General features: G+C 45.0%; 2 protein-coding genes across 16 annotated transcripts in view; both read left to right on the top strand.

Annotated features, from left to right (window-relative positions):
- The window catches only part of LOC116477670 (E1A-binding protein p400), a 133,124-nt gene extending 129,934 nt beyond the window's left edge, over positions 1-3,190 (top strand). For all 15 annotated transcript variants that reach the window (XM_032168241.2, XM_058425896.1, XM_032168245.2 and 12 more), the window contains 2 exons: positions 828-905; positions 1,715-3,190. In XM_032168241.2, the coding sequence (XP_032024132.1) occupies positions 828-905; positions 1,715-1,987 (351 nt within the window). In that variant the 3' untranslated portion in view covers positions 1,988-3,190. The remainder of the gene's footprint in view (positions 1-827; positions 906-1,714) is intronic.
- Positions 3,191-8,385: 5,195 nt separating this feature from the next.
- Positions 8,386-21,341, top strand: part of LOC116477668 (putative EP400-like protein) — a 47,971-nt gene continuing 35,015 nt past the window's right edge. The window contains 3 exon segments of the mRNA XM_058425897.1: positions 8,386-8,500; positions 9,409-9,468; positions 9,951-10,090. The gene's annotated coding sequence lies outside the window, so the exon portion shown is untranslated.

The raw sequence follows: 21,341 nt of genomic DNA, 5'->3' as shown, positions 1-21,341 counted from the left end.
TCGTGTATGAGTAAATCATATAATTTCACATTTTTCCCAGAATTATCTTGTGAAATATTATTTTCATCCGTGTTCTATAAGTAACAGGATCCACCAAGAGACCAGAATCCATGAGGGCCTTGTGCAGGGAGGGCCCTTGAAATCAGGGCCCCCAGCAGCTGCCCACGCTGGAGCCTCTCTTGTTTTCTGGGTGCGCCCTCTAGTGGTGCTGATAGGACACACAGGTGGCCCAGAGCCTCTTACTACATCAAGACAGCGGGAGATGCAGCAGCAGCAAGTGCACAGAAAGTGGGCACTGGGCGGGAAGCGTTGCTTTATAAATAGATCTCAATCATGACTAAGAAAAATGGAGAAAAATGATAAAATTACCAGCCTCAAAACCTTGGTGCATCTCCGGGCTCCCCACTTCAGCTGGCTGCCTGAGCTGCACTGTACAGCTCATTACTGGAACATCGTCCAGGCCTGTCACATGCAGAGCCCTTGGGACTCACAAGACGCTCAAATACTTACCATCCTCAGTCCAATTCTTTCATATAAACTTGCAGTAGTTTTTGTGAAAAGAAAAAATGTGTCTGAAATATGAGACCAAAAATAAGCTTAAATGATGAGTGATGGCAAATTGGGGAGGCAGTCAGTTGACTCACCGTGCAGTGGAGCGACTTGCTCTCTCACTGCTCCAGGTGGGCACACTACGAGAATTGCTCTTTTGTGTCACCTGGTCATTGTGTTTTTTGCATTAACTGAGAAGGACAGAAAGGGAGGAAAGATCTCTTTTTGTGCACATACTCCTTTGAATTCTATGTTTGGCTTTTTTTGTTTTGTCAAAGGTTGCAAAACTTCCTCAAGTTGTTCAACAGCAAACACCCGTGGCCAGCATCCAGCAAGTTGCCTCTGCTTCCCAGCAGGTAGGACGCATAGACAAAGTGGAAACCTCATATTTTCCAGGTCAGAGAATGGGTTGTTTTCACCTGAGGTCATGATTAGGGAATCACTTTTGATTTTTGTGATACACACAAAAACATTAACTTCAGGGGAAAATCTAGATACACTTAATAATGAGAAGAAGAGTGAACAAGCGTTTTGGGGTTGTGTCAGCCATACTGAGGGAGCCTTACCTTGGGCTCACTCCCAGGACCCTTCGTTCACTATCATTGCAGGTGTGTCCTGCAAGTCGCAGACGCTGCCCTGTGGTTTTAGGGAGGCACAGGCCTCAGGCAAGCAGGCTCCGCTCGGGGCCTGCCCTTGAGCAGAGGCGCTGTGGGCACAGTGGCCCTGCCTCCCACAGAAGCCCTTCTGGCGCTTTCACTGTTGTCACTGATGCTCCACAAGATGACTCTTTAGCACAGTGCTTTAAATGTAAAGCGGTGCTTTAAACTTTTTAAATTTTGTTCAAAGTCACACTGGCATATAGATTTCAAGAAACCAAACTCTATTGAAAGCTTTACTAGAACAACAAAATCAGTCCCTGACCCAACTCTCACCCTTTTCCCAAGAGGCATCTGGTGTTAGTCTAAAAGCAACCATCTTTTAATTTTCCACTTGTGTTTAGTTGGAAACCAGAGGTCATATTGTTGTGTGACTGGTCATCCTTCCATGTCACAAAAGCATAGTCAGTGAAGTTTCTCGAGTCCTCCCCATCCCAAAGAACGTCCATTTTCCTGTCCCTGGACTGAATTTCCTGGGCAATGTGTGTTTTCTGACTCTCTCGGCTCAGGCTTCTCCACAGACTGTGGCACTCACACAGGCGACAGCGGCCGGGCAGCAGGTGCAGATGATCCCTGCAGTGACCGCAACTGCCCAGGTGGTTCAGCAGAAACTCATTCAACAGCAAGTGGTGACCACGGCATCGGCCCCGCTCCAGACTCCAGGCACTCCCAACCCAGCCCAGGTGCCCGCCAGCTCTGACAGCCCAAGCCAGCAGCCCAAGTTACAGATGAGGGTCCCTGCTGTCAGGCTAAAAACACCTACTAAGCCTCCGTGCCAGTAGTCAAGGCAGCAGGGCTGCCTCTCATCTAAAGCAAAACTACCTTCCTCACAGAAAACGCTTTATTAGTGAACCTTGGGACCATGTCATGCAAGATACTCAGCACTGGGAAAGACATAATTGAAACAAAGTAGTGTAATCATTTTATTAAAATGCATCCCGCACTGCAAGACAAATGGCCCTCATGGAGCGCCCCCTTCTCTGTACTACGCGGCTCATGGAAAAAGTGACAACACGCTTCCTCTAAATCATTTCACCTTTCAGTCCCCACCCGCACCCGTCCCCTAGAGCCATAGTACTGTGTTCTGAAAGCCATTTAGAATTTCTTTGTGAGCATGTAGTGCTTCGTGCACCACAGAAGCCGTCTGCCGTGTGTGAGGAGCATACAGTGGACTTTCTAAAGATAAGACGTGGGCTTCCACAGTGTCTGCCAGAGTTTAGTTCTTTATACCTTACTGAAAAATGCCTCGTGGTCTTCGTAGAGGAGAAGGCCTGTCTAAAGTAAATCATCTGAGATTGGTTTTCCATTCCAAAGAAAGCCAATATGGTTCTTTCCTTTTGTGACTTAACTTTTAAGAGAAATGTTCTGACACCCACCTAAACATACAAGGCACGTTCCTGGCCTGTGTTCAAGGGAAATGATCAGTCATTGCATTGTTATTCCAAAGAGCAGCCAACAGTGGCCTCCCCCAGGCCCTACCCCGCAATGAGATTGGCTTTCATTTAATGGAAACTTCTGGGACTGATGCCCGACTCAGTGCACTCAAGACGCATCTCCAGCTTTCGGGGGAAGCTGGTGTTTGACACTGTGTTAAACAGCTCCTGAGAACCTTTGGGACACTCTGCCATGGCTGGCGTGAGGCCCAGAGGACCACGCAGAGGCAATGGTAGTACAGATGTCACACCTGAGGGTACGATGAGGCCTGGGCTCAGTGAGCCAGGACGAATGTGACAGACACCCCTTGACGAAGGTGGGCTGGTGATTCTGGAAGTATTGGCTATAGCAGTGGGCCCAGTCAGCTCTTCCTTGTGGACTTGTGACAGCAGATTTTCTCTCGGATAAGCTTGTGTGGTTCTGCCAGTGAAGCAGAGAACCACCTGTGCTGTTGTGGAAGGCGTGCCGTTGAGGGGGAAAACGAAGCCCAGTATTTGCTACTGTTTTCCTTTTTTTACTATGACAAGAAAATAAATGCAATTTTAGTGGAATTGATTGGCTGACAATGTCTCCTTACTTTGAAGTTTTCACCAAGGCAAAAAGGTCCATATCCAATAATATCCTTTGTGCTGTGGCTTGATTTTGGCCTATTTTACATTATTTGGCCCAGGAAATTAGGTTATATTAGGTTTTATTGTATACTAAAAATCAGTTACGGCACAATAAAGATTTTCTGTTTTTAAATTGTATTTCATCTGCTTCCTCCCCATTCTCTCACTTCAAGTGACACTGAGGAAGGTATTCTGTCCCACAGGTTTCTGTGGACAGCGATACAGCAGGATTCAGTGAAATCAACTGGGGAGCTCACTTGAGCTCTTGATAAGAAATTTGGAGAAAAGTAAAAACCAAGCTTGGAAAAAACAGAAGAAATTAATCTTTTAGTTAGTTGAACATATCAAAGCAGAGGACTGGAATCTGTTTGTTCTAACCAAACCCGTTCTCCCTGGCTCGGCACGTGCCGTGAGAGCGCAGCTTGCTGGAGGGAGGGCCGCTGTGTGCGCCTCGGATCTGGCTCCCAGTGGAAATTTTTACTCCTCCTCATCCGCAAATGTGCAGAACTGAAATACCTAGGAATTCTGCCTTTGTCATTTGTTTTAATTTGCGTGCCCTGTTCATTTTTTTTGTCTTTCCCAAATCTTGGTAGTTTCCTTATAGTTGAAGATAAAATGTTGGGTGCACTTATTTTAGAATATCCTAGAAAACTGTCTAAGTAAAAGCGCTCTATTAATCTAAAACACTACAAGAGAATTTAGCAACATCTCTCAAATGCCTTTTTGGAGAGCTTAACGGGATTCTGAATATTTGCAATGTGGAGTTCCCGCCCCGATCTCATGTCAGTGAGGGTCTCCTGTCTCTCAAGTGTGTTTCCTTTGGCTGTTCCCTAATACAAAATACAGACATATTTTTACTCGTAGCACTCAATTTAGTAACTTCTAGATGCTACCATTGACCTGAGTTAAATTCACTTAGTCGTGTAAGTAAAAATTCTCCTTTCAGTGTATTATTTTCTTGGCCTTCCATTTTAAAGGTTAAAGTTTCTAACCTAAGAATTAAGTACGCATTCAGGAAGCTATTGTCTAGGCCTTCCCCTTGTGAATCTGGGTCATTCCCATATGGCAAGTAAGAGTTGGAAACTTTGAGAACACAGACTGTAAAGGCAGCAGCCCAAACACTGTCAGACTCTAACTGGCGACCCTGGGAAGCAGTTGCCCTGTTATTCTTTAAACAGAGACGTTTATTCTAATGAAAGCCAGACTGTTTTTAAAGCATCTGGCGGGAAGCAGAAGGTTGGATCCAAGTCCTTGTTCAGATTTGGTGCCTGATAAGACGGGTTTCTCTTTTTGTGACCTTTATTATTATTATTTTGTTAACTGTTGTAACCAGTTAGCTGTTGTGTTTTAAGATAGAAAGGAACAAGACTAAAATTGTAAATACTTTGTAAACATCAGCATTTGTACTTGAATAGTAGGATTTTAAAGGGCATTGATAGCCTACCAAACAAAAGGCAAAATAAAGTGACCTTTTTATATATTTTTTCATTTTGTCTTTCATAGAAAACTGGTATTTAAGTTAAAATGAGATGCTAACCGAGTTTTTCATTTGTGTGAAGAAAAAACAAAACCAACAAGTAGTGTTGGAGCCAGAGGTGTTCCCATCACTCACTCTTCCGCGGCCATAGAAGGACCTGGAAGAACAGAAATCACATTCCCCAAGTCCACCAGGCAGCTGCTTCCCAAAGCTGCACACAGAGGAAAGAGCCGGCGCCACCCTGCCCCGTGTGGCCTGCCACCTGCACAGCACCCGTTGTCACTGTCCTGGGGGCCACGCTGGCACCAGTGTCCTTCCACACCCAGTCCGTGTGCCCGAGTAAGGGCAGGGACACTTGCTCACAGGTGCTCACCACCGAAAACGCCTGTGAGCAGATGGCCTGGGAGTTGTTGCTTCTCTTTTTCTTCTGCTTTTGCACTTTTCTTCGTTTGTTTTAAATCTTATTACAAAAGTCAACGCATACATTTAATTGAAAACGCACACATTACGCAAAGTAAAGAAGTTTCTGTATCTTTTCTCACACCACAAAAACGGGAGTGCACGGGCACTTGGCTCTGCAGCTTTGGGCTTTCACCTTAGGTCTTCCAGGTGGAAGACACACTTGGTGTCTGCAGGTGATAGTGCAGATACCAGGGTGGGCAAGAAAGCCAGCAGCAAAGCCCGGCTGGTGCTCCCTGGCCCCTGGGGGTCTGTACTGCAGTGCGTGGTGCACCTGCGGCTCCATGCCTACCAGCCACATAACCAGGGGCGGGTGACTTCCTCCTTCAGGGCCTCTGTGTCCCCATGTCCCCTTTCCTAAGGTGGCTTGAGGATCCAGTCCAACGCTGGGTACTGCACTTGGTGTCTGTCTTTTATACTCCCAATGGAGAGGACTGCAGGTTTTGCAAAGCCTACTGTTTCTGTCATCCTGACCCCACCATCACGTCTTTGCCAGGTGTGCCTGTGGCAGTAGGCCCTAGGGCGGGCTTATCTGGCCTGGAGGCTGTGTTTCTGTTTGCTGTCCAGTAGCGACCAGGGGCCAGTGGGTGAAGCAATTGTGCCTGCACACAGCCGTCAAGACCTTAAGGTAGCCTCTGAGCCCAGAGTGTGTTGTGTCACCTCCTACTCAAGATGTCAGATCGTGTGACAGCTGCCCACCAACACCCCAGAGTTGGGCGTTGTGATCCAGGGCAACGGGAGGGGAGATTCCTTTGCCATAGGGTGCCCTGCTACGCTGTTGCTGCAGCATCTATTCCCCCAAAGCCAGATTAATTTTTCTAAAGGTCCCATTTTATTGGGTAGATTATGCTATATACATTCGGTGGAATGCAGTGCAGCCTCTACAAACAAGAAAGTACAGCCATGCTGGAGGGGGGATATGTTTGTGAAGTATGCTACCAGGATGGAACTGGTTGTATGCCTGGATGTGCATAGAATATCCTGGAAGTATTTGCCCCTGCATGTGGTGGATTCTACATCCATGAGTTCAGCCGACCAAGGATCAAAAATATTCAGAAACAAAAATGTGTCTATACTGCATATACAGACCTTTTTTTGGGGGGGCGGTTATTATTTCCTAAACAATGCTGCATAACAACTATTTACATGGCATTTACATTGCATTCAGTATCGTAAGTAACCCAGAGGTGATTTAAAGTATACAAGAAGATGTTTTTGAGTTATATGCATTTTGCATCAGGGGCTCGAGCCTCTCGGAGTTGGCATCCATGGGAGGTCCTGAGGGACAATTGTATGTTGTGTTAGCACTGCCTCTGTGGAGGGAGAGACTGGGGGGCAAGGATCAAGGCTGTTTGCTCTGCACTGTTATGCACATCCTTTTAACTGTTTAGGTAGTTTACCAAGTGCGTGAATTTTTGTGTGTGTGGTGGGGGTGGGGTGGGGGTGGGGAGAGTCTCACTCACTCTGTCGCCCAGGCTGGAGTGCAGTGGCGCGATCTCAGCTCACTGCAACCTCCGCCTCCTAGGTTCAAGCGATTCTCCTGCCTCAGCCTCCCAAGTAGCTGGGATTACAGGCGTGCACCACCATGCCTGGTTAATTTTTGTATTTTTGGTAGAGATGGGCTTTCGCCATGTTGGCCAGGCTGTTCTCGAACTCCTGGGCTCAAGTGATCCGCCTGTCTCGGCCTCCCGAAGTGCTGGGATTACAGGTGTGAGCCACCGCACTCGGCCATGAATTAATTTTTAAAATAAGGCCCTATCAGCTTTTTTGTCACATGGTCCCCTACTCGGGAACCTTTATTTCCGACCTCCTGCCTGATCTTGTGTAGCCACCTGCACTCTGACCAGCCCCCAGAGCAGCATCGTTCTGCCCGCTGTGCAGCCTTTCCTGTCTCCCTGACTTTGTGCTCTTCTCCTTTGTTGTAAAGTATTTCTCCTACTTTGAAGACCACCCCACGTAACTAAGTGTGCATCCATTCATTCATTTATTCATTTCTCGCCAGTGTTCTCCAGTAGTACCTTGGGCTGAACAATAGTATTTGTCTTATTTCTCCAGCTGTAGTGTGGCTCTGTTTTATCCCTATTCAATGAATATTTAATGGAGCATATTTCATGCCAACTTTACCACTAGTGCTGGAGTGGCGGAAGAACAACACTTGGCTGTTTAAGAAAATCAAAGCTGGCTGGGCGCGGTGGCTCACACCTGTAATCCCAGCACTTTGGGAGGCCGAAGCGAGCGGATCACGAGATCAGGAGATCAAGACCATCCTGGCTAACACCGTGAAACCCCATCTCTACTAAAAATACAAAAAATTAGCCGGGCGTGGTGGCGGGCGCCTGTAGTCTCAGCTACGCGGGAGGCTGAGGCAGGAGAATGGCGTGAACCCGGGAGGAGGAGCTTGCAGTGAGCAGAGATCGCACCACTGCACTCCAGCCTGGGCGACAAAGCGAGACTCCCTCTCAAAAAAAAAAAAAAAGGCTGATCAGAGAGATGGATGAATTACTGGTTTATTCAGCTGTTTATGAAGTACATACTATGTGGCAGTTTAGACAACTAGGCTATACTTGTCAGCAAAATAAAAAAGGGAGTTGCATCCTAGCAGGTCAGATAAAATAATTCAGGGATAAGTACCATGAAGAAATGGACAGGTGGTAAGTGATACGGGTTCACTCTTAAGTAGATGGGCAGGTTATGCAGGGGAAGGCGCCTGATGCACAGTTCCAAAGCTCACCTGTCTACCGTGGGACATGTCCCACCATTTCAGTGGTCACAGGCAAGAGTCTTGTGGATCTTCGGATCCCACGTAACATCTCACCTCCCTAGGCACCCCGACTCCCCTGCCCAATTTAAAACCTCAGCCTGCCCCATCCCGGCTGCTTTGCCTGGTGCTCTTCTAACTGCATGTTTATCTATCCTCCCCGCCTAGACTGTAGGGCCCACGAGGGGAGCCGCTAGCTGTGCTTGTCAGTGTGACCAGCGCTCAGCAGGTGTCCGGCGGGCGGGCGGGCAAATACAACTCAGTGCCCACGTGCGAATGAATGAACGAACTAGTTTCGGGCGGAGCCAGAGGCGCGCGTCGGCGCGGACCGAGTGCTGGCCCTGTCCGCCCCGCCCCCTTCGCCGCATCCCTCCGGGCCCGCTGGGCGCTGATTGGTCGGAGCCTCGCCTGCGCAGTGCCGGCCGGCTCCTGCGCTTGCGCACTGGCTCCGCGTCGGCCGGCCGGTTTGGTCGGTTGTGGTGGCTTCGCCGCCCCGTCCGCCGTCGCAGCGCTCGTCCGCGCCGGGAGCCCTTGGCTGCGTCGCCCGGCAGCCGCGGTGAGTGACGGCCCGCGTATCCGCTGCCGGGGCCGTGGCGGGCGTGAGGGGTTGGCCCTACCCTCGGCCCCCGACCGCCCACACCCGCCGGTTACCCTCGAGGCTCCCCGGCCGCGCGCTCCCCTCTCTCCGTCCCATCACCCGGTGACCCCGGCTGGGCGAACGCCCACCCCTCCCTCAGGGACCCCCTCCCCGTGACACGATCCCCGTGAACGCCCACCTCCCTCAGTGAACCCTCCCCCGTGACATGACCCCCCGCAAACGCCCACCCCTCCCTCAGGGACCCCCTCCCCGTCACACGATCCCCCGTGAACGCCCACCCCTCCCTCAGTGACCCTGCCCCCGGGAGCGCCCACCCCTCCCCCTGCGAACCCTCCCCCCGCGACCTGGTAACTGCCCCTTTCCCGCCTTCCCTCCCCCGCCCCCTCTCCCCCATCACCCCGTTTTCTGGTGACCGCTCCCCCCCATCCCGTGACACAAACCCCCTGACCTCCCAGCCCTTCCCCGGTGACACGATCCCTGTGACCGTCTGGCCCGGTAACCGCCCCTCCCCTCATGACCCTTCACCCCGTCCCCTGGTGCCCACCCCCGTCACTGCCGCCCGCCTGGTTCCAGGCTCGCGAGACCGCTGTCTACGGTGCTGACGCCGCCTCTCCCTCTTGACCCCTTGGCCCCGGTGTCCTGATCCCTGAGGTCGGGGCCTGGTCTGCACTCCAGGAAAGAGGAGTGCGCTTAGGGTGTGCTGCACGTGAGCAATGAAGTTGATTCCACACACTGCCCTGCTCGGCAGCCGCCCCAGAACTGACCACGGACCCCTCCGCGGGTCCTGCTCCTGACAAGCGCCTTCCGGTACTGGGAGTTTTGTGTTAGTGGAGAGGAAGAATCTAATAATACCACCACCTTTACAGTAAAGACGCTGCGAATTGACACCTTTTATAATAAAGACACTTATCTTGCCCAAGAGCTGGGTGAGTATTTCCTCCTTACCGAAAAGTTGGTTTACTTACAGTTAACTGGCTGAAAGTTTGAGTCCTAGGCTTATTTGTACTGCTCCAGGCAGGCTGATTGGCGTTGGTTTCCATCTGTCAGATTGGACGGCAGTACCACTGGCTGTTGGGGGCTCACGACAAGTTACCACAGCTCTGCAGCAATGAGGGTACCTCTCAATCCACGTGTAGTCACCCCCCCTTATCTTCAGGGGATACGGTCCAACACCCTCAATGGATGCCTGAAATCAAGGATAGTAGTGAACACTATATATACTGTTTTCTTATGCATCCATCCATATCTACGATAAAGTTTAATTCATAAACTAGGCACAGGAAGAGATTAATAATAGCTAATAATAAAATAGAACAGTCATAATATACTGTAATAAAAGTCACGTGAAAGTGATGTCTCTCTTCTAAAATATCTTACTGTATTCTACGCACATGTTTTTGAACTGCAGTTCACCAAGGGTTACTGAAACCATGGATAAGGGGAGACTACAGCAGTTTCTTTTCCAACTATGTTATTGAGACTTCAAAACTAAATTGTTTGTTGAATGGAGTTGTCCAAGGTGTACAAAATGACAGTTGTAACACAAAGGTATTTCACTGACATCCCTGTCATGTTTTTGCTAAACTAATGCACTTTTAAAATTATTATTTATGCTGGGTGTGGTGGCTTATGCCTGTAATCCCAGCACTTTGGGAGGCTGAGGCGGGAAGATCACATGAGGTCGGGAGTTCGAGACCAGCCTGACCAACATGGAGAAACCCTAAAAATACAAAAAATACAAAAAAAAACTAAAAATACAAAAAAAATTAGCCGGGTGTGGTGGTGCTTGCCTGTAATCCCAGCTACTTGGGAGGTTGAAGCAGGAGAATCGCTTGAACCCAGGAGGTGGAGGTTGTGGTGAGCTGAGATCACACCATTGCACTCCAGCCTGGGCAACAAGAGCGAAACTCCATCTCGAAAAAAATATATTACTTATAGAAGTCTGTATTTCATGTTCAGTCACAGTACAGACAAGTAGAAACTCCCTCCTTCAACAGTACCTCACACTCAAGGAGAGATGGCCTTACAGAGTGAGCCTGTGGTGCAGAGGTCTCTTGGCCGTGATTTTAGGTCCTCCTGGGTCCACATCGCCCCACCTGGCCATGGATACGTTGTCATCTGATCTGTTAACTGTTAAGATAACAGTTGTCATAACTACTACAAAATGGTTAAGTGTTAGGACTTTAATGTTGGTGATCGTGTAATAAAGGGCCTGGAGGATAATGGCATGCTTACAAATTTGCTGGGTCCTATTCACATATTTGAAAAAGCATTGAAATGTATGATTTTGGGTGATGACTCTGAGAAGTATGGAGCATGACCCATTTTGAAGAGGAGAGCAGAATGTTGGAAAGTGATTCTTGGTCCCCTAAGAGTCCAGTGACAACCACCATGTGGAGGAAAAATGGCAAAGCATGGCCTCTCTCCAAAGTCAGGTGCTGAGGCCCTTCCAAGGAGGAAAAGCAAACGCTCTTTCACTGGCTCTTCCACTGTGGTTTCATTCCAGCTGCTACAGGAACAAACAGTGTCTATTTGTGTCCAGCTTATTTTTTGACTTCTTTGAGTCTGAAGATACTTTGAAAAACTTTGATTTGCCAAAGTGATTTTTTGTACCTTGGAATGAGCCATAGTTTTAATTTGCTTTTTAATGTTACAAAATGTACCCTCATAAGAATTCAAACAATACAGAAAAATAAGTCATTTTCAGTCCTTTTCTGCTGTAATTACGCCCTCCACCTTTTTTTCCTTTTCAGTTAGTAATATGTCTTCAACATCTGCTTATGTCAGGAAATAAAAATTTATTCTTTTTTTTTTTTTTTTGAGATGGAGTCTCACTCTGTCACCCAGGCTGGAGTGCAATGGCGCGATCTCAGCTCACTGCAAGCTCCATCTCCCGGGTTCACGCCATTCTCCTGCCTCAGCCTCCCCAGTAGCTGGGACTACAGGCGCCCACCACCACGCCCGGCTAATTTTTTGTATTTTTAGTAGAGACGGGGTTTCACAGTGTCAGCCAGGATGGTCTCGATCTCCTGACCTTGTGATCTGCCTGCCTCAGTCTCCCAAAGTGCTGGGATTACAGGCAAAAATTTATTCTTTTTATGTTTACATAATAGTCCATACTGAGGATACAACATATTTAGTCAACCGTTCCCCATTGATGGATTTCATTTTGTGTCTGTTTTTTTGCCACAGTTTGTACTGAGAGACACATTCCTATGCATGGGTCCTGACACTTTCTTTCATTTCTGTAGGCTAGATTCCCACGAAGGGGAACTAAATGGTGTTAGTGGGTCAAAGGGTATGCATATTTAACATTTAAATTTCATTAGTTGTTGAGAGATCTATTCCCAAAGTTATAGCAATTTGCATTCCTGAAGCCATGAAAGGGAGGACGCTTTGCTCCCGGCTGACATACTGCCTGTTGAATGGGTGCTGCCATGTCCTGCTGGCGCCTCATGCTGCACTTCGTGGACTGTGGCCCATTGGCAGTGCCTCTTCTGGAAGTTTTCCATTGTGTTCTTCCGCATTTCCTGGAGAGGTTTCCTTTTCTTTTCTTTTCTTTTTTTTTTAACTATTTTATAGTAGCTCTTTTTTTTTTTTTTCTTTTTCTTTTTTGAGATGGAGTCTTGCTGTGTCACCCAGGCTGGAGTGCAGTGGCGTGATCTCGGCTCATTGCAACCTCTGCCTCCTAGGTTCAAGTGATTCTCCTGCCTCCGCCTCCAGAGTAGCTGGGATTACAGACGGGCACCACCACACCTGGCTAATTTTTGTATTTTTTAGTAGAGATGGGATTTCACCATATTGGCCAAGCTGGTCTCAAACTCCTGACCTCAAGTGATCTAGCTGCCCCGGCCTCCCAAAGTGCTGCGATTACAGGTGTGAGCCACTGCAACCAGCCAAGCTCTTTGTATAATAGGGATATTTACCCTTTGAAGTCATAAAATATTGCATGTATTTTTCTGCTAATTATTTTTTGTCTTTTGATCTTGTTTAAAACATCTTTTAAGTAGTCATGTATTTTTTCCTTTACAGCATCTGGGTTTCCTGCATTACTTATTAAGAAGGTTTCGGCCGGGCGCGGTGGCTCACGCTTGTAATCCCAGCACTTTGGGAGGCCGAGGCGGGCGGATCACGAGGTCAGGAGATCGAGACCACGGTGAAACCCCGTCTCTACTAAAAATACAAAAAATTAGCCGGGCGCAGTGGCGGGCGCCTGTAGTCCCAGCTACTCGGAGAGGCTGAGGCAGGAGAATGGCGTGAACCCGGGAGGCGGAGCTTGCAGTGAGCCTAGATTGCGCCACTGCACTCTAGCCTGGGCGACAGAGCGAGACTCCGTCTCAAAAAAAAAAAAAAAAAAAAAAAGAAGGTTTCACCATCTCGCTGTTGTAGAGATAGTCCCCTAAATATTATTCCAATAAAGTATTTTCCTCCTTTCCTCCCTGCCTCCTCTTCCTTCCATGATAACATTTAGTTATTTATTCTGATGGAAATGGTGTAAGGTAGGGGACAACCTTTCCCCCCTAGATGCTACTACCACTATCATTTCTTTTTTTTTTTAATTTAAAAATTTTAAAGGAAAGTTTTTTGAAACAGAGTCTCACTCTGTCACCCAGGCTGGAGTGCAGTGACACAGTCTTGGCTCACTGCAACCTTGATCTCCCGGGCTCAAGCAATTCTCCCACCTCAGCCTCCTGAGTAGCTGGGACCACAAGTGCACAGCTAATTTTTGTATTTTTAGTAGAGACAGGGTTTTGCCCTGTTGCCCAGGCTGGTCTTGAACTCCTGGCCTCAAGGGATCTGCCCGCCTCAGCCTCCCAAAGTGCTGGGACTACAGGCGTGAGCCACCATGCCTGGCCTTAATTTTTAATTGATAAATAGTTGTTGTATATATTATATATTCATGAAGAACAACGTGATGTCTTAATGTGTTTATATTACAGAATGATGAAACTGTGCTCATTAACAAACCCATCACCTCACATGCCATTTTTATGTGGTGAAAACATTTAAAATCTACTCTTTCAGAAATTTTGAAATATACAATGCATTGTTATTTATTATAATTATCATCCTCTGCAATAGATCACTAAAACTTATTCTTTCTATCTAGTTGAAATTGTTCCCTTTGATCAATATCCCCCTTTCCTTGTTCCCCCACCCCCCGGCCCCATTAACCACTGTTCTCTCTGTTCCTATGAGTTCAACCTTTTTAGATTCCACGTATAAGTGAGATCATGTGGTATTTATCTTTCTGCGCCTGCCTTATTTTACTTAGCAGTGTCCTCCAGGCTCTTCCATGTCCTTGCAAATGACAGAATTTCCTTATTTTTTAATGGCTGTATACTATTCTTTTGTGTTGTATATATACGACACTTTTTAAAATCATTCTTCTGATGGTAGGTACTTAGGCTACTGTGAATAATGCTGCCATCAACATGTGAGTACAGATAACTATTCAACATCCTGATTTTGTTTCCTTTGGCTGTGCACCCAGAAGTGGGATTGCTGGATCATATCTTCATTCTATTTTTATTTTTTTGAGGAAGCTTTGTACTGTTTTCCATAATGGCTGTACTAATTACATTCTTACCAAGAGTGCACAAAGGTCCCTTTGCTCCATATCCTCGCCAACGTTTAACTGTCTTTTGTCTTTTTGGTAATCGCTATCCTAGCAGTTGTGAGGTGATAAGCTCATTGTGTTTTGATTTGCATCTCCCTGATGGTTAGTGATGATGAGCCTTTTTTCATGTATTTCTTGGCTATTTGTATATCTTCTTTTGAGATATGTCTATTTAGGTCTTTTGCCCATTTTTAAATTAGGTTGTTTTCATGCTATTGAGTGGTTTCAGTTCCTTATATATTTTGGATATTAGCCCCTTTTTAAATGTATGGTTTGCAAATATTTTCTCCCAATGCCACTACCATGAAAGTATCTATACATTTTTAATCTTTTTCCTTTTTCTTTCCTCTTTTTCTTTTTTCCATAAAAATCTGTTGGTTTTTGTATGTTTATCTTGATTACAGACACTTCACCAAATTCAAAGTATTCTTATAAGTTTTCATCTCGGATTTTGTAGGCATAGAATTATATGATTTGCAAATAAAGATTATTTCAGGCTGGGCATGGTGGCTCACACCTGTAATCCTAGTACTTTGCGAGGCTAAGAGCATGCTACTTTTTTTTAGTTTAAACTTTCAATTTTTATGGCTACACAATAGCTGTATATACCTACATTGCTTTTTTATTACAGAAGCTCTAGAATAAGTATGACTATTTTCCTATGTCAGGAATTCTACTATTTTGTTTTTCTTTTATTTTGTCTGTATTCTTAATGTTTTTCAAAAAAGCATTGTCTCTTTAAAAACATAGCACTTCATTGAGCTTTCAGCTAATTTTTTTCTTATTTCTAAAGCAAAACAAAACCCAAACTCATTGTAATCCTCTTTGGAATTGCATTACATGTATATGTTCAGTTGTGAAGGCATGACATTTTATGATAGTGAATCTTATTCTGGAGCATGCTATGTTGCTTCATTTTATTCGTGTTTTTTTGAGATGGAGTTTTGCTTTTATTGCCCAGGCTGGAGTGCAGTGCTGCAATTTCGGCTCACCGCAACCTCCGTCTCCCAGGTTCAAGCGATTCTCCTGCCTCAGCCTCCTGAGTAGCTGGGATTACAGGTATGCGCCACCACGGTTGGCTAATTTTTTTTTTTTTTTTAGTAGAGATGGGGGTTTCTCCATGTTGGTCAGGCTGGTCTCGAACTCCCAACCTCAGGTGATCGCCCGCCTTGGCCTCCCAAAGTGCTAGGATTACAGGTGTGAGCCAACGCACCCGGCCTTATTCATGTATTTTTTAATGTCCTTTAATAACATTATATAGTTTATTTCTCTTCTTGGTAAATGTACTTCCTGGTAATGTACTTGGTAAATGTACTTGGTAAATGTACACTGGTATTTTATAGTTTTTGTGGCCTTTGAATGGGACATCTTAAAATTTCCATTTCAGTTGTCTATTGCTGACATAAAAAAAAAAAGCCTGTTGATTTTTCTGTATTTATCTTGATTGCAGGCACCTCAACAAAATTGTTATTTTTTTTTTTTTTAAGGCCGAGTCTCACTCTGTCACCCAGGATGGAGTGCAATGGTGCAATATCTGCTCACTGCAACCTCCGCCTCGCAGGTTCAAGCAATTCTCCTGCCTCAGCCTCCAGAGTAGCTGGGATTACAGGCACTTGCCACCACACCTGGCTAATTTTTTGTATTTTTAGTAGAGACGGGGTTTCACCATGTTGGCCAGGCCGGTCTCAAACTCTTGACCTCAGGCAGTCTACCCACCTCAGCCTCCCAAAGTGCTGAGATTACTGGTGTGAGCCATTGTGCCTGGCCGAATTGTTATTCTTACAAGTTTTGGTCTCGTGGGTATCGTAGGCATACAATTATATCATATACAAATAAATATAATATCAGGACAGGTGCGGTGGCTCATGCCTGTAACCCCAGCACTTTGGGAGGCTGAGGCAGGAGGATCACTTGAGCCCAGGAGTTTGAGACCAGCCTGGGCAACACGACGAAACCCTGTCTCTACAAAAAATTAAAAAATTAGCTGGGTGTGGTGGCTCGTGCCTGTAGTCCCAGCTACTTGGGAGGCTGAGGTGGGAGGATCACTGGAGCCTGTGAGGTCAGGGGTGCAGTGAGCCAAGATTGTGCCACTGTACTTCAGCCTGGGCAACAGAGTGAGACCCCATCTCTAAAAAATATATGTGTAAATAATAATAACAAATTGTATTCCCTTCCCTCATTACTCAGTTCATGTTTCTTTTTAACTGCTAAAACCTCTGTTGAAGTGCTACATAGAAATGGTGACATTTGCATCCTTGTGTTCTTGATTTAATGGAATTAGTTTCTGCATATCAACATTTAATATGATTATTGCTGGTGAGTTTTGGGAGCTAGTTTTTAGAACATTATGTTCAATTTGTTTCCTTTGATATGTGTTTTACTTTGAATTATTATTCGGAAGAACTGCTAAATTTTGTATCATTTTTTCATTTAGTGGCTTTTAGCTTTAAAATGATGGTAAAGCTTGTAGGTTTCCTGATACTGGCCCACCCCCTGAATTACTGGACTGCCTCCCCTTTGACAGCGTGTTTTTCTTTGAGTGTATGCTCGGATCTACTTATGAATTTTTAAAAATAATTTTTATACCACACATATGCAAAATTCTTATAAGTTTATTGCCTTTTTGTACTATCTGTCAGGTTTGGGTATTAAATGCTAATTTTGTAAAGTGAATTAGAGAGATTTCTATTTTTTCCATAAACTTGAAATACTTAAATAGCATAGGAATTACTTGAGCTTTAAAGGTTAAATAGAGCTCCGTTAAGTAAAATTCCATTGTCTCTTAGAGTCTTTTAAAACAATAGATATTTAATTTTCTTTTAGATTTTTTTTTTTTTTTTTGAAATGGAGTCTCGCTCTGTTGCCCAGGCTGGAGTGCAGTGGCACGATCTCAGCTCACTGCAAGCTCCGCCTCCCGGGTTCACACCATTCTCCTGCCTCAGCCTCCCGAGTAGCTGGGACTACAGGCGCCCGCCACCACGCCCAGCTAATTTTTTGTATTTTTAGTAGAGACGGGGTTTCACCGTGTTAGTCAGGCTGGTCTTGATCTCCTGACCTCGTGATCCGCCCGCCTCGGCCTCCCAAAGTGCTGGGATTACAGGTGTGAGCCACCGCGCCCGGCCTGATTTCTTTTTGGTGGTTTTTGGTCACTTTTCTGTCCTCCTTGGGGCAATTTTTTTAGTTTATGTTTAGTAGGAAAGTGATTTTTTTTTTTTTTTGTAGATATTCCAGGTAATCACCATGGAGTTAAGCATTGCCTCCTAACTATTGTAATCTGTTCTATAACTATGGCTATATATTTTAATTCCCAACATTTGTCTTTTTTTTTTTTTTTTTTTTTTTTTGAGATGGAGTTTTGTTCTTGTTGCCCAGGCTGGAGTGCAGTGGTGCAATCTTGGCTCACCGCAACCATCACCTCCCGGGTTCAAGTGATTCTTCTGCCTCAGCCTCCTGAGTAGCTGGGATTACAGGCATGTGCCACCACACCTGGCTAATGTTTTGTATTTTTAATAGAGACGGGGTTTCTCCGTGTTGGTCAGGCTGGTCTCGAACTTCCGACCTCAGGTGATCTGCCCACCTCGGCCTTCCAGAGTGCTGGGATTACAGGCATGAGCCACCTCACCTGGCTTTGTTTTTCTTTTTCTATCCAACCTATCTTTTAAAAAATTTTATTCAGCCTTTCTCTTCAGGAAAAATCTCTTTTTATACTTCAGTTGGTTTATATTCTGTTTGTCTCATTCTCCCTACTAATCCTGTTCTAACAGTGAGACAGAATCATAGCTTCAGACTCTCCATTGCATCTTTGATCTTCTGAGCACACTTGATTCCTAGAAATAAAGAGTTATGTTAAATATAGTGAATTCCAAGTTTCTCTTCAAAGAATCAGTATGTCAGTCTGTTCTGTTTTCTTATTCTTTGATTCTCCATTTTAAAGTTTAACTTGCTGGTTCTCTTCATCCCCTTGCCTCTAGTTTCAGTAAACAACTTTCCCGCCAGTCCTAATCAGTAGTTCACATCTGTTCCCCTGGTCACCTGCTCCATCCTGACTCATCTCGGTCACCTGCTTTGACTTGAGTCACCTTTAGTTACCTCTACCTAACCGTCCTTCCCACCAAACTACTCACCCCGCCACTCCGGCTCGTACTCCTGCTCTTTTTAAAATAGCCAGTTGGAATTAGCTTAGACTGTGTGGTCCAACCGTAGCCAATGAGGAAATGACACAGCAGAAGGGACTACCTGCCTCAGGGATAAGAACTCCTGCCCCTCCCTTGTCCAGGTGTGCTCTCGCCATTGTTCCATCTGCGAGGATCACCCTTTCTGCAGAAAGTAAAAACTGCCTTGCTAAGAAAATTAAATTTATGTTCAAGTGCTATTTCTTTGTGGCACCAGGGAACAAGCATTTTGTATTTCTAACAGTCCAGGCACCAGCCTTTAAAAAAAAATAGATAAAATAGTCAACTAAAAATATAAATGCATATTTATCCACTATACTTTAAAAATAGCTTCATTTAGGTATAAGTTACCTACCATAAAATTCACTCACTTTAAGTGTACTCTTTGTTGAATCCTAGTAAGTGTTCACCACGTGGTTGCAGAGCAGCCTTTTAGGGTGTTTTCCTCACCCTAGAGGGCCCTTGCATCCCTTTGCCATCTTTCCCGCCTCAGGCCCAGCCCCAGGCAAGCGCTGATCTGCTGTCACATAATTTGCCTTTTCTAGAATTCCTTATAGTGGAATTAGGAACAGTGTCCTCTTTTGTGTCTGGCTTCTTCACTTAACTTTTTTTTAAAGGTTCATTCATCTTTTTGCATGTATCACCAGTTCATTCCTTTTTATTGCTGAATGATATTCCAAATATATTCCATGTAAGGATAGATCATAATTTTTTTATCCATTCACCTGTCAGTGGACATTTGGGTTGTTTCCAGTTTTTGAATCTCACACATAAGCCTAGGAAGAACATGCACTTAGAAGACTTTGTGTGGACACATGCTGTCTCTTTTCTTGGGTAAGTACCTAGGAGTGGAATGGCTGGATTATATGGCAAGTGTTTACCTTTTTAAGAAATTGCCAAACCGTCTCCCAAAGTGTGTGGACCATTTTACATGCCCCCTAGTGGTATATGAAGGTTCCAGTTTCTCCACATCCTTAGCAGCCAGCACTTGGCATGATCGGTCTTTAGCCATCTTAGTAAGGCCTGTAGGAGTATCTCACTGTGGTTTTAATTGCATTTTCCTAATCACTAATGATGTTGAGCATCTTTTCATGTGCTTATTTTCTATCCATTTTTCTTTGACAGTGTCTGTTGACATCTTTTGCCTGGTGAAATTAAAAAAAAAAACCTGAGTTGGAGAATTCTAGATAGAAGTTCTGTGTCAGATATGTGATTTGAAAATATTTTCTAGTCTGTGGTTATCGTAACAGTGTCTTTTTCAGGAGCAGAAGTTTTAATTTTCATGAAGCCTAACTTGCCAGTTTTTTCTTGTATGAATCATGCTATTGTATCTGAAAAATCTTTGCCTAACCCAGAATTACAAAGATCGCACACAAAGATTTTTTTTCTATATTTCCTTCTAGAAAGTTTTTGGTTTTAGATTTCACATTTAGGTCTACAATCCATTTTGAAATTTTTTTGGTCTGTTGCATATCTAACTGTTTCAGCATCATATTTGAAAACATTATCCTTTCTCCACTTTATGATCTTTGCCTCTTTGTTGAAAATTTACTAACCATGTATATGTGAATCTATTTGTGGTATTCTGTAAGATTGTTCGATTTCCACGCTATCTTAATTGCTATGGCTTTATAATACATGTTAAAGTCAGGAAATCAAAATCTTTTTGTCTTTTTCATAATTTTGGCTCTTCTAGGTTCTTTGCATTTCCTTATGAACTTTAAAATCTGCTTCTCAATTTCTGTTAAAAGCCTCTTGGGGTTTTGATTGACATTACATTCAATTTTTAGATCAATTTTGGGAGAACTGGCATATTAACAATACTGAGTCTTCTGATTCATGAACATTATTAATGTCTTTAAAATTTTCTCTCTGCAGCGTTTTGTGGTTTTGGTGTACAGGTCTTGCACATCTATCAGATTTATTCTTGAGTATTTTATATTTTTTGAAATACTTTTTTTTTGAGACAGGGTCTTACTCTGTCTCCCAGGCTAAAGTACAGGGGCACAATTATAGCTCGCTGCAACCTCTATCTCCTGGGCTCAACTGATCCTCCCACTACAGCCTCCCAAGTAGCTGGGACTACAGGTGTCTACCACCACCCCCAGCTAATTTTTTTATTTTTGTAGAGATGGGGTCTTACTGTGTTTCCCGGGCTGGTCTTGAATTCCTTGGTTCAAGTGATCCTTCTGCCTTGGCCTCCCAAAGTGCTGGGATTGCAGGCGTGAGCTACTGTGCCTGGCAGGATTTTCTTATAGATGATTATTTTGCCTGAGAATGAAGGGCTTTAATCTTTTTCCCTTACAATCTGTATGTGTTTTATTTATTTTTCTTGACTGACTGTGCTGCTGGAATCTCCATGCTAAGTACAAGTACTGAGAGAGGACATCCTGTATTAGTTCGTTCTCACACCGCTATAAAGAAATACGTGAGACTGGGTAATTTATAAAGAAAACAGGTTTAATTGGCTCACGGTTCTGCAGGCTGTACAGGAAGCATGATGCTGGCATCTGCTCGGCTTCTGGGGAGGCCTCAGCAACTTACAATCCCGGCAGAAGGCAAAGGGGGAGTGAACACTTGACATGGCCGGAGCAGGAGTAAGAGAGAGAAGGGGAGGTGATGCACACTTTTTTCTTTTAGACAGAGTCTCACTCTGTCACCCAGGCTGGAGTGCAGTGATGTGATATTGGCTCACTACAACCTCTGCCTCTCCCAGGTTCAAGTGATTCTCCTGCCTCAGCCTCCTGGGTAGCTGGGATTACAGGTGTGTACCACCACGCCTGGCTAATTTTTTATTTTTAGTAGAGACGGGGTTTTGCCAAGTTGGCCAGGCTGGTCTCTAACTCCTGACCTCAAGTGATCCACTCGCCTCGGCCTCCCAAACTGCTGGGATTACAGGCATGAGCCACCATGCCTGGCTGGTGATACACACTTTTAAATGACCAGATCTCATGAGAACTCACTGTTGCAACCAAGGGGGATGGTGTAACACTATGAGAAACTGCCC

This window comes from Hylobates moloch, unplaced genomic scaffold (assembly GCF_009828535.3).
Source record: "Hylobates moloch isolate HMO894 unplaced genomic scaffold, HMol_V3 SCAFFOLD_12, whole genome shotgun sequence".
Taxonomy (NCBI): Eukaryota; Metazoa; Chordata; class Mammalia; order Primates; family Hylobatidae; genus Hylobates; species Hylobates moloch.
The sequence above is the reverse complement of the archived record's forward strand: the minus strand, read 5'-3'. Positions and strand labels throughout refer to the sequence as shown.